Raw genomic sequence first — 13,102 nt, forward strand, 5'->3', positions numbered from 1 at the left:
TTTTCCTTTCTGCTCTGAATGACCTGGAGTGGAATCTGTTATTACAGCCAATGCTTCAATTTAATCTGACAGCAGCTGTGCTTTGTTAGTCTGGTCCTTCAAACAGCCAAATTAAAAAAAATAAAAAATGCTAAGGCTAATTCACTCATCTACTTCCAATCATAGCACTCTACCAAACTGCTAAGGAACATTTCAGAATCAGAAATCAGAATCAGAAATACTTTATTGGTCCTTGAGGGGAAATTCTTTCGTTACATATACTTACTTTGTAAACATGTCAACATATAAAGGAATAGAAATAATAATAGAAAGTAGGTAAGTAGAAAATAAAACGAAATATACAAATCTAAAAATCCAAATATAAAGGAATGTGGATATGAGATAGAATTCATCCCAAGCTTCCAAGAGCAATGATATCCTGCAATGGGAATGCAAACTGAAGTTGTGATAGTGCATTAAAACATTCGATAAACAATATTTAAATCATAAATGGCATTTAAAGAAACATACTGTCCGCTAACAGTACCACCTTCAGGTTCATCCTCACAGCCAAATTCATATTAGACCTGGACAGGGGAGACTGGACCTGCTGGGTAGATGCTGTACACCCCAATATGATTGAACTTTTATTTCATTGTTTTAATTAAAAATATATTGCTTCAGTTTGACCAAATTCACCATTCACCAGTAGCACAATTTTATGGTGATAATAAATATAGGGGTATCTGATAGCAGTTTGGCAATCTGTCCTTATTCAGGAAGAGGGTTGTATAAAAGAATGAGGAATAAGCTATTGTAACCCTCTCTATCTCCTTTTTGAGTTTAAGTTTAATTATATATATATATATATATATATATATATATATATATATATATATATATATATATATATATATATATATATATATATATATATATATATATATATATATATATATATATATATATATATATATATATAACTACATATATATATAACTACATCCGATGGACATGTACATAATATCATGAACACCTACAATATAATATAATAGCCCTGCAATTAATACCACAATTGTGAAGTCTATGTATATTTTGTTACATTGTGTAATGTAAATTTTGTGGATGAAGACAGATCAGATAGGTGTTTATTCATCGGTATCATTTTTTAAGGCTTATGTTGGTACAAAAACTTACAACTTAGAATATAATGCAGTCCAATACAATGTTCCCACAAATGTTTGATTTCAAAAATATGATTTTTGATTTCAAAAATCAAAAATTTGTTGTTAAACAGAAAACAAAGATGTTGTGGGACTGTTGTATTGGACAAAAAGAGTAAAATTTCAGACTATCAAATTGCTGAATAATTCATCTTGGGTAAGTGCATTTTCTGTTTTAATTTAATGTCTAGGATTATGAGGACCTGCATTAATGAACATCCTCCTTTCAATATGAGGCAATCACTGAACACGAAGACACAAAAATGTAGTTCCCTACAGTTTTTATTATAAGTAACTTATTTTACAACTTTTGACTGTAGAAAGAAAAACTATGGAAAGGTTTTATGTACAATGATTTTGAACTAATTTTAAACAAGTATAGAAATTAATAATGATAGAAAATATCTATGACTGTTCTAATAACACAATAAAATATCAGTCACAGCCTCAGCTTCAAATAATGCTAAATGAAGTACATTTTATTTTTGTCCTTTTTAGTACATAACAATCATTTTAGAAACATGTGACTTCTCAAGCAAAGATCTACCCAGAACAAACATATTTACAAACAGAGTTGGGAGGCTGAAATGTACAAAACACTTAGTGCGACCTGGTAGGGAAATTGAAAGACCAGTTATATATAAAAATAAAAAACAAAGAACAGTTTTCCTTGTGAGTAAAATGTGAACTGGACTGGGAACAACATCACGTTTCCCCGGTCTGACAGAACAGTGGCTGAGTCTATAGTGAACAGGATAAAACAATGCATGACAAATAAACTCTATGACAGAACATGGGGAAGTGGGTAGGTCACCACAAAAGTAGTAGCTAGGAGTGGTGGCCTACTCATTTCTGTTCATGATATCACAAGGTGAAAATGCAAAAGGTTACTTTCTCCAAATTCTACTATTATCAATTGACTTTATGCTGAAATGTTCTTAGTATGTTAAGGAGAGGATGACCTCTATCCTACAGACTCAGGTCATGTGGGGATAAAGAGTTGGTCAGACATTACACAAGGTGTTAGCCGGATGACTGGGAAGGTCATCTCAGAATTCTGTAAAAGGTTAAAAGGCGCAGCACTACATAGTAGTGTTCTTTCCTTCAGTCTCTTTTAACAGCCATCTTAAGATGCAACTCCACAGCCCCTGGACTGGAAGCTACTGTATATGCAGGGGAACTGTCCCACTGCATGCCATAAAACACCTCCCTGAGGAGTGACAGGGCACAAGCAGTCACAGCCCAGCAGCCACACCCTCACAATGACCACTACTCAACCACAGACACTACCAGAGACGAGGCGAGAGAGTCAACGAGATCTCAACTATCACTGATAGTCCAGGAATTTTTCCATTTAGTCCAGTGAAGGACATGGTGAGGGCTCACCAAATTCAAAACCTCTACCTGTCTGTCATCCGGTTTAACTCTGTGTTGGATGCTTCTGAAAAGGCACAGCATCCAGACTCAACATGACAGACAAAATGGAGGAATGTTTGCAGGAAAGAGTGATATAAAATAGCAGCTGAGCATAGCTTAGTACATCTGAAGCGATGTTAAAAAAAAAAGGTATCCATGGTTTTCACAAAAAAACAACAACACAGAGTATAAAACAAATGGAACAAGCAAAAAACTAAAACAAAAGGGCAGTGAGAGGCTGATTTTACAGACAAAACCATTCTGTTTGAAACAGTTTCTTAAAGTGAATGAAAACAAGCTTCAAAACTGACGGTACCAGGGCTGCTGATATATTCAGAAAGGAAAATGCCACCCATATATCATAAATATCCATTGTAGTTAAATGTTGTAGTTGACCCACACTTGCCCTTTGAGGCTGGTCACTTGAAGTGCTTCAGAGATACCCATCTACATTCTTATTTATAATACTCATATGGAAAGTAATCAATTACCACAATTCACTCAAAACAGAACAGAACATCACTACTGCTGAGCAACTCTTTAATATATATTTGCTCATACCAGTTTATCATCCTTACCAGCTTTTGTTGGCCTAAATAAATATCCGTCAAGAGGGGTGAAGATCTTCTGTCTGTCTATCAACTGGTCTGAATTATGCCACATTGGCTAAATAGATATGTAAGCGGCCTGTATAAAATAGGGGGTGGGGGGGCACATTACGTGAGAAGCTAGAACAGAACAAGGGTGAAAACATCTAAAAAAAGCAGTTCAGAGAGATAAAAACAATAAATAAAAATAAATGAATTCCCTTCAACATTTTACTTTTTCCTCTTATCTACTTTTTAAATGTTTGTTAGTTTCCAGGAGAACATCCCTAAGTCTTTGAAATGAAAGACTTGGTTTTCTTCATATACTTTTTTTTAATAATAAAAAACAAGTCCATCTGTGACAGAATTACTTCATTAAATTGTCTGCCATTTTTCAGACAACACACATTTCCCTTTACTTTTTTTCTCTGCAAAAATCACTAGCAGACGGTCCTCGTGATGAACAGTCAATCCAAATCCAATGAAAATCTTGGAAACAGGCTGACATATAAACACAGACAGGCCCAAGAGCCAGTCCACAAATTCTTTTACCCCAGGTCCCTTTTCAAACAGGGGCCATGAGATCTTCACGCAAACACCTGCATCTTGCCATTGGCCTCTGGGATTTGAGTAATTTGGGTCTGGGCAGAGCCAGCAACTGCTGGGCTGGGTGTGGAATCTGACCAGTCGGAGACGCAGTGAGGAGAGGGGCTGGACCAGGGCTCGGGAGACTCTGGTGAGGGGGTCAGGTAGGGGTGCTCACTCGGCAAATGGAGGTAATGCTTGGGTGTGGCATCTAGTGCGGATGAGTAGCTGTGCTGGGAGGGAGGGGTTGGGTAATCCTCCGTTCCTGCAGTGCTGATACTAGGCTGGGAGGGCAAAGCCTGAGTGGGCTGGGCTGCTGGCGTGGCTGACTGTGGGGGCTGAGCAGGAGGCTGTGGCTGAGAAGGCTGCTGAGGCATCTGCTGCTGCTGGAAGAAAGATGGTGGGGGCTGGGAGGTCTGGGGTGTCGGTGGAGAGGAGGTGCCCATGCGGGCCATGCTCTGCTGGTTGGGAATGGCGTGGTTGATGAGCTGCTGCTGCTGCTGCTGCTGTTGCTGCTGCTCAGCAATGGAGGGCAGCTTGACTGGGCTGATAGTGGGTGTGGAGGTAACAGGCGTGGGCTGCAGCATGGAATTACGGTACATCTGCTGTTGGTGCATCAGCATGTTCTGCTGCTGCATGGCTGGGCTCTGGGGGTGCATGCCTGCCTGGCTACTTTGCACAAGATTCACCACCTGCTGACCACACTGGGAGGAGGGGGGCATCCGGTTGTGCCAGTCAAAGGGCACACTGACAGGACTGACCATGCCCATATTGAGACCCATCTGGCCTGAACTCAGCACATATCCATGGTTAACATCTGAAGCCATGGAGACACGTCCCTGCAAGGACATTCCAGCTCCCAGATCATTGAGTTGGGCTAGAGACACAGCAAAGGGGCCACCTCCTTCCAACATGTTACTATGTACCATTGGGGTGTTTGGGACAGACATGGAGGAGTGGAAGAGCCCTGGTGACTGCATGGCCACGGGGGATGTGGGGTTGGTGATGTAGCCAGCATTGCTAGCTCCCCCATGGGGTGAGTCCAGCGAGTCGACAGGGGACAGGGTCACTGAGCTCTCCAGTAAGGCACTCTGCATGTCCAAGGTCAACTTCTTGTTGCGGGCCTTGACGGAATCCTTCAGACTGGCAGCATGTTGGCTTCCCAGGCTAGAACCCTTGGCCCCAGGCCGACGATTCTTCTTGCCCTGTGGGGTGTTCTTCAGACTAGGTAGGAAGGAGCTGGGGGGACACATAAGAGGAGACAGAGTGTGTCCCCCAGTGAGGTGGTGTCCAACCCCTCCATGGCCCTGTGGACTCCTTACTGTGTTGTACTCATCAAGAAGCTGCACAATGTCATGGTGCATACGCTCCTGAGCAATGTCCCTTGGCAACCTGTCCATATGGTCTGTGATCTCTCTGTTTGCAAAGTGAGCCAGCAGCACCCTCACAGCCTCACAGCTGCCCTCACGGGCTGCCAGGAACAGAGGGGTCTCCTCCTGAAAAGTAAAACAGAGCAACAAAACAGAGGCTCTGTTAGATACAAACATGTCTCAATTTAAGTCACTGATGCAAAAAAGTGAGTCGTGGATGTCTGACCTTAAGATCTTGCATATCTTTGTTTGCGCTGTTCTTCAGCAGGGCAACAGTGGCATCCACATTGTTAACTGCAGCAGCCCAGTGCAAGGCAGATTTCCCTAAAAATGATGACAAACAATGAGATTACACATCTATGTTTTGGATATAAATGAATGAATGTTATCACAAAACACAAAACATCTGCATCAGGAGACTCGGGTGGAAAAATTACACACTTACCCAGTTCATCAACTGCATTGACATCAGCATGACAAGTGATGAGTTCCTCTACCATGCCCTCTACTGCCAGCCGTGCTGCCAGGATCAGCGCAGTGGAACCATCATACATCCGAGAGTCAAGATCTGTAGCCCTGTTTCGAATCAGAATCTAGGAGGATAGAAAAGATCGGGTTCAAAAAGATGATTTATACAATGTGCTAAAATAAGTTACAGGCATTTCTACTACTAATGTGGCCAGTAAAGAAAATATGTCGTATTTATTTTTTACCTGGAAGACACCCTGTGCATCTGCTGCCACTGCAGCATGTAGTGGCGTACGCCCCGTGTTGTCCTGAGCGTTGGCATCTGCCCCAGCATCCAGCAGCCTCTTGGCAGCATCAGCACGGGCGTAGCGGGCAGCCAGGTGGAGGGCAGTCTCACCAGTGCGGTCTGTTTGGGCAGCAAGGGATGCGCCCTGGTAGATGAGGTCAGAGATAATGTTGGCTGAACACTCCTCATTCTCCTCCTCCTCTGCTACTTCAGGCTCTAAGCCGCCTCCGCAGAATGATGCCAGCATCAGGGGTGTAAAACCATCTGGTAGGAAATGGAACAAGCATGGGTGAGTTTATGTCAATTCAAGTGATCAACATAACAGATCACATGAAGTGTGAGTACAAGTGTGCAAATCATACTTCAATCTTATAACTCTTATCTCACTACCAACCTGGGCCTCGGACATTAACATCCATGCAATCGCTTTCAAACTCTCCTTGAGGTGGGGTGAGGGCCATGGTGGGAGGCACACGTATGTCTGCAGCTGCAAGGTGATGCTGTGTCCACTGCCTGCTGTCCACTGCGTCTTCACTGTCTGAGAGCATACTTGGCTCCTCAACCTGAACTCACAAAACGAGTCAACTCAATTTCATTACTTTAAGTGCAGGCTGAAACGCTGTTGTGAAATTTACATCCACTCTCTTGTGCTTGTCTGCACATAAATTGATTAGGACAAAAAAAAAATGTAAAGAAATTGTTTAACTGACCTTGAGCCTTTTTGCCTCTGGGCAGTCCGAGTCCATCCACTGTTCACTGTGATCTCCAAGGAGTGATTCCTCCACAGTTTTTGGCATGTGTCTGTTTACAGATGAATAGGTAAATGCAAGCACAAGAAAACAAATGCAATTTTAAAAATAAATTCCTAAAGCTATTCAAAATTGCATTGCTAAAGCAATTCAGTCCAAACAACATCATTAGTGTTAACTTTTCCCCACAAATAACTTACTTCATTCCAAGAGCGTCCTGGCCCACTGGTTCCCTGCGGTTCTTGTTGCTGCTGGGTTCCTTTTTGAGGAAAAAGCCCTCAGGAAACCAAAGGGTACTGTGTTCTCTCTTTCTACGAACAATCAACATGCCTATCACAAGGATGACCAAAAGGAAAAGAGAGGCTATCCCCACCAGCATCAGCTTGCCCCATTGGGGTATGGGGTCAAGATCAGTTGGCATCCGTACACCTGTGGTAAGAAGACAAAGTAGCAATCACATATTTGTGCCTCATTACTCTAACTAGTACATATTGAGTTCTTAGTATCCCCTACTCACCACGGACTTCTTTGATGGGGTAAGGGAAGCGGAGCATTTCTACAGCTGACAATGCTCCCAGATACTCCGCAGCACTGTCAGCTGTAGGGAAACAGTCCTCAGAGCCCTGAGAGCACAGACGGTTGTCTATTTCGAGGTACACTATGGAGCTACAGGAATAACAGAGAGGCAGGTGTTAAGTGTAAAGTACAATCTACAGGAAAGATTTCAGCTTTTGTGTTTGCTGTATGCCTGACTTACCCTATGACCTCCTGCTGAGGCTGCAGCTCCCGCTTGAGGCGGGACTCTCTGCGGGTGTAGGGGCGGATCATGGCTTCTCCATTGTGGTCCAGCCGGAAGCGCAGTGTAGTGCGAAGGATAGCACTTAATTTCTGCAGAAAAGCTGTGCTGGTGCGGAGAAGCTCCTCGGGAGGCAGTAGGACCACCAAAACCAAGACACCATCAGCAAGGTCTTCTGGAACCTTTCCTGCGCAGTCCAAACCATCCCAGCCACACTCCTCTGTGTTGCAGCCTTGGTCACACCGTCCATCAGCATAGTGGTCAATACAGTAGGTTTCATATATTGGACTGGAGAAGAAACAAACAGAAGGATCAGCTCAGGCTTTCTCAGATCAGTACAGACAGAAACTATGGGGAGTCCTGTAAATGTAAACTCACTTGCAAATTTTCTCCTTGGTTTTGCAGTCAAAGTTGTCATATAGACAGTCAGCGTTGTTGCAGGACTCATCACACTGGCTGTTGTTGAAGACGCGCCAGCAGTGAGGGTCTGTACAACGAGCCCAGGGGTTCACCGCTAGAGAACAGTCGCCACCATCCCAGCGACAAGGGAACGTGTTGCATTCCTTGTCGCAAACACCATCATTGGCTTTGCCATGACAGTCTGCCAGAGGGCATGAGGATGTTGGGGGCTCAACGAATTTGCTGCTCTGCTCGCAACGTTTACCTGTCCAGCCACTTGGACACTGGCAATGGAAGAATGGGAAGCTGGTCTCTTCAGTGCACAATCCTCCATTCCGACAGGGCTGGGAGGAGCAGCCTTCATTGCTGCGGTGCTGACACTGGGGCCCGCCATAACCTTGCAGGCAGGTGCAACGTGTCCCCCTTGTGGTAGGTGCACAGCTGCCGCCATTGTAGCAGGACAGCTCCCGACAGGACATACTTCTTTCACAATTGGGCCCAGTATAACCCTAAAGATAGACAGATAACTTAGATTAGATTGTGAACTTTCAATACAGAAAGGATAAATCTATCATTCACAAACTACAAGATCAAATTAATGTGAATGTACACTTACAAGCTGACACGTGCAGGTGTATCCCAGTGCAGAGCTGGATATAGAACAGGCTCCTCCGTTCTGACAAGGCTGAGACTCACACACCACGCTCTGACACCTTCGACCTAAAAACAACATATTGATGGTAAAGCTCTATGATTGGAAGAGAGTATTTTATGCAAAGAAAATGCAAATTTGCGAAGCCAGGGAGAGCCTCCAGTTGTCTAACCTGTGAAGCCGGGCTTGCAGACACATTGGTAGTCATTGGGCAACTGGATGCAGTCAAGACTGTTGGAGAGACTGCAGGGGTTAGAGAGACACTCATTTATGTCTCCCTCACATCTTTCTCCTGTGAAACCAGGGGGGCAATTGCAGCGATAACCACCCACTCTGTCCACACAGGTGCCATTGTTAAGGCACTTAGGAGGAGCGCTGCGCAGCCTCAGGGGTGGAGCACAGTCATCTTCATTGATCTCACAGAGAACACCTTTAAAGGAGAGGAATATTACTTATTTTGTTTTACTCACATTTAGTGAAGTCTAATAAGTAAAACCCACACGTTTATGTTGAATATGTGCTTACCCAGTGTGCCAGGGGGGCAGGAACAGATGTAATGTCCCACAAGATCAATGCAAGTGCCTCCATTCTGGCAAGGATGAGACTGGCACTCATTGATCTCTATCTCGCAGTTCTGTCCAGTATAGCCTGGCATACACTGTAATGATATGCAGATGACAATTACATATATATCGTAGCTCCTCAATTGTGATGAAGCACCTTATGAATACTGACTTTGCTAAAATCTAACAGAGAAGCACATACAATTGACAAAGCAATGGTACTCACGTCACACTGGTACCCTCCCACATAGCCCCTGCAGGTGGCGCCATTGCGGCAGGGTTTGTCTTCACAGTGGTCCACTTGGCTTTCGCAATAGCTTCCAGTATAGTCAGCAGGACATTTACAATAGTGGGTATTCCCAGTGTTGACACAGTGACCACCATGGTGGCATAGGTCATCTGTCTGGAGCCCTGATTAGAATGATTTAGGAGAAAATGTTATATTTATTACTTACTTAGTTACAACACAAACATAGAGCAAGAGGTCAAATGTCCTGATGTACGGTATATAACACAAAACAAAATACCTCTTTGGCGAGCAGCTGTCTCACAGGAGACCCTAGGGATATCACAGTAACGTCCAGACCAGCCGTTACTACAATCACAGATGAAAGAAGCATCCTTTTGGCGACAGTGTCCTCCATTTTGGCAGGGAGATGTGCGTCTGCACCAGTCGACTGGAGTCTGGGTGGGCAAGAGGCAGATGGAAAAATTGTCAGCTTTTATTAGTCTAAAAACATAAAAGGTATAAAGACTCAAGGCCTTAACAAGAACTTTCAACAGTGTCTGTGAGTATGTGTGTACCTGGCAGCGGTTGCCAGTGTAGCCCTTGGGGCAGGAGCAACGGAAGGATTCCAGGGCATCTTGACAGATGCCTCCGTTGAGGCAAGGCTGGGAGTCACACTCATTAACCTCATACTGGCAGTGAGAGCCAGTGAAGCCTGAGCGGCAGGTACAGGAATAGCCGTTGATTTTATCTGTGCACGTCCCACCATTGAAGCAAGAGCTATCAACATGAGTAAAAATATGGATTAAAATTTTTGTGATTATTTTATGTCATAATTAAGCATAAGTTTGAATGTCATATTAGTAGTTACATGAGATATATCCATGACTCAAACAGAAGCGCGCACACACACACCTTTCAGTGCAATCAGGGATGTTGGTTTCGCAGTGGATGCCAGCAAAGCCAGGCCTACAGGTGCAGGTGTAGGAGTTAACATAGTCTGTGCATGTGCCTCCATTTTTGCATGGGAAACTCTGGCATTCATTGATCTCTAAAGCACAGCGGGGACCAGTGAAGCCTGGCAGGCAGTTACAGTGGAAGGAGTTCACGCCATCTGTGCAGGAACCTCCACTTAGACACGGATCTGATGACACAAAAGTAGAGGAAAGCTTTGGTCAAGTACAGAAAATGTGTATAGGCCTGGTATTGTGTTTAACAGCAACAGGCAATTATAGTAATTCAGCACGGTAACTTTACGTGGCCACTCACTAGGAGCACAGTCATTGACGTCTGTTTCACAGGTCAGCCCAGTGTATCCAGCTCTGCAGGAGCACAGGAAGCCTCCAAGTGTGTTAGCGCAGGTCCCACTGTTCTTGCAGGGGGTTGAGATGCATTCATTCACATCTATGTCACACAACTGACCTGCAGAATGCAAAAGATGGGTACAATAAGGTTTAACTCAAGACCAAAAGTGTGTATGCCCTTACTTTCTGTGTCAATCAAAATATCAAGCACTGATAAGTACAAAATTTGCTAACCTTGCCACCCTGGTTGGCAATTACATTGATAGCCCATGTAGTCTGGTGTGTGTGTGCAGACAGCATGATTGGCACAGGGGTTAGGGGAGCAAGGGGTGAGGACTTCAGCACAAGTGGGTCCACTGTAAGGAAGCTCACACAGACAGGTGAAACTTGCCACACCATCCACACAGGTGCCCTTGTTCAGACAGGGACTGGATGAACATTCGTTGATGTTCACCTGGCAGAGGTTACCTGTCGGAAGGGGCAGAGAAGTTAAAACATATTACAGAACTGAATATTAATGGGTGTCAGTGGCCTGACACTGGTGAATGTATTGGCATTTTTAATACACCACTAGGGGGAGGTAGATAATTGTCATACATGAGGAGGAATTTACTGGAGGACATAGTGGGAAACCTTTAGACTAAAATATGTCTATAATGTCTATAAGATACTCGTATCTGACTTCAGTTACTACATGTGCTTCACCTGCTGTGTATTCGTCTCTTTGTACTGTACTTTTTGATGTTGACTCCAGTGGTTACTTTGTGTTTTGTGCTACTACGCCACCCTCTCACCTCTGAAGCCTTGCCGACACTTGCAGGTGAAGCCATTGAGCTGGTCGATACATGTGCCAGCATTCTGGCAAGGACTTGGCAAACAGTCATTCCTGTCCAGGTCACAGTTCTTCCCAACCCATCCGGGCTCACAGTCACAGCGGTAACTGGAAATACAGGAGTACAGTCAATAATCTAAAAAGATGCCAAGTTGTACAAGTGAAATAACAATGAACTGATTCACATGTTGAAACCTGTAGGATTAGCAACAAACATGCAAGGTGTCTCCTTGATATCACACAGCCATTTGAGTTGGCTTAAACTTTCATACCCGTTGATGTCATCCCTGCATGAGCCATGGACACATGGGCTGCTGCCACACTCGTCCACCTGGGAGTAACAATAAGGGGGCTTAAAGCCCTCAGGACACTGGCAGTGAAATCCGTTCTCTTCATCCACACACGTTCCCCCATTCCTACAGGGGCTCGATGCACACTCATCTATCTCCACATTACACTTGGGACCTGGCGGGAGAGTTATTAGACAGGATCAAAGTATGTTAGTCAAAATTTTCAGTGAGAATTGATAATTCATCTCAAATTTGGTTTCATTTTCAGAGCGCCTTACCAGTGAAGCCAGGTTTGCAAACACAGTCATAGCGGTTGATGCCATCTTTGCAGATGCCATAGTCACATGGGTTACTGGCACAATCATCAAAGTTTATCTCACAGTTTGTGCCTGCGTTGACAAAGACGAGTTTGAGATTTTACATTAGGCTTCTAGAAATGTATATAGAGTACTAGGATATATTTATTCCATACTATTGTTATCACCCTCAACTGCAACATTATTTGTGTGTTATGTGTGAGCTTACAGTTTAGCCTTCAGTTAATCTGCTGTAAATATTGGCTAGCTTTACTTTTTTTATAAAAAATTTCAAGTGAAATGTGTGAATTCACAATGTCAAACTATTTGCTTGTGGAGTTTTTCCTCTTACCTGAGGTTCCGTGTTGGCACTGGCAGATGTACTTATTGACCAGGTCCACACACTTGCCCCCATTCTGACAAGGGTTGCTGTGGCACTCATTGAGCTGGTTCTCACAGCGGTAGCCTGTGTAGCCAGCATCACAGTTACAGGTGTAGCTGGCAATGCCATCTATGCAAGTACCATGGTGGCATGGGTCGGGCTGGCAGTTGTTGATATTACTCTCACACAGTGTCCCTTCATAACCTAAAGAGTAAAAAGTATAAATGGAGATTAGTGCTATGGCATTTGTCTGACAACCTGATGCTCCCTTAAAAAACTCATGGTTTTCATTCTAATCCCCATTTGTCTTTAGTTTTTCACTGAATGGCCATTTTCAGCAATTGTTTTTATTCTCTTTGTCCTTGATTCATTTGTTATTCTGTTGAACTTCCTCGGTCTGTTTCCTACTTTTTCTTTATAAAAGCTTCTAAAGTTTTGGGTTCTGATCACTGTGGTTTCCATGTCGACGGTGTCTGGCAAGTAAGTGTTGATTTGTGTGGTATGTGTGTAGTGCAGTGCTGAGTTGAGCAAAGCAGTAAAGAAGGACCCTACACAGGCCTCCCAGTCCTGCTTTTGTTCTCAGTGGCGGAAGGAACAATAGACTGCACCACGTCAAACAGGGCCACTTCACTCAACAGAGGGGGCCCACAAACACAGGGAATACCAAGCAGCTGGCCATTGAAACAATAAAGCAGGCTC

General features: G+C 43.9%; 1 protein-coding gene across 1 annotated transcript in view; it reads right to left on the minus strand.

The window, feature by feature from the left end:
- Positions 1-1,466: 1,466 nt before the first annotated feature.
- The window catches only part of notch3 (notch receptor 3), a 28,844-nt gene continuing 17,208 nt past the window's right edge, over positions 1,467-13,102 (minus strand). Inside the window, exons 11-33 of the mRNA XM_038709908.1 lie at positions 12,374-12,607; positions 12,004-12,114; positions 11,708-11,900; positions 11,398-11,543; positions 10,838-11,071; positions 10,569-10,721; positions 10,215-10,443; positions 9,878-10,079; positions 9,601-9,757; positions 9,300-9,484; positions 9,036-9,168; positions 8,683-8,940; positions 8,475-8,578; positions 7,838-8,367; positions 7,421-7,747; positions 7,181-7,329; positions 6,864-7,092; positions 6,625-6,715; positions 6,309-6,477; positions 5,874-6,178; positions 5,606-5,753; positions 5,387-5,484; positions 1,467-5,286 (exon numbers count right to left, since the gene is read on the minus strand). Coding sequence (XP_038565836.1) covers positions 3,793-5,286; positions 5,387-5,484; positions 5,606-5,753; positions 5,874-6,178; positions 6,309-6,477; positions 6,625-6,715; positions 6,864-7,092; positions 7,181-7,329; positions 7,421-7,747; positions 7,838-8,367; positions 8,475-8,578; positions 8,683-8,940; positions 9,036-9,168; positions 9,300-9,484; positions 9,601-9,757; positions 9,878-10,079; positions 10,215-10,443; positions 10,569-10,721; positions 10,838-11,071; positions 11,398-11,543; positions 11,708-11,900; positions 12,004-12,114; positions 12,374-12,607 — 5,879 coding nt within the window. The 3' untranslated portion in view covers positions 1,467-3,792. The remainder of the gene's footprint in view (positions 5,287-5,386; positions 5,485-5,605; positions 5,754-5,873; positions 6,179-6,308; positions 6,478-6,624; positions 6,716-6,863; positions 7,093-7,180; positions 7,330-7,420; positions 7,748-7,837; positions 8,368-8,474; positions 8,579-8,682; positions 8,941-9,035; positions 9,169-9,299; positions 9,485-9,600; positions 9,758-9,877; positions 10,080-10,214; positions 10,444-10,568; positions 10,722-10,837; positions 11,072-11,397; positions 11,544-11,707; positions 11,901-12,003; positions 12,115-12,373; positions 12,608-13,102) is intronic.

The sequence above is a fragment of the Micropterus salmoides genome, unplaced genomic scaffold (genome assembly GCF_014851395.1).
Source record: "Micropterus salmoides isolate LMB-PRFRI ecotype aquatic unplaced genomic scaffold, ASM1485139v1 Ms_hic_scaffold_10, whole genome shotgun sequence".
NCBI lineage: Eukaryota > Metazoa > Chordata > Actinopteri > Centrarchiformes > Centrarchidae > Micropterus > Micropterus salmoides.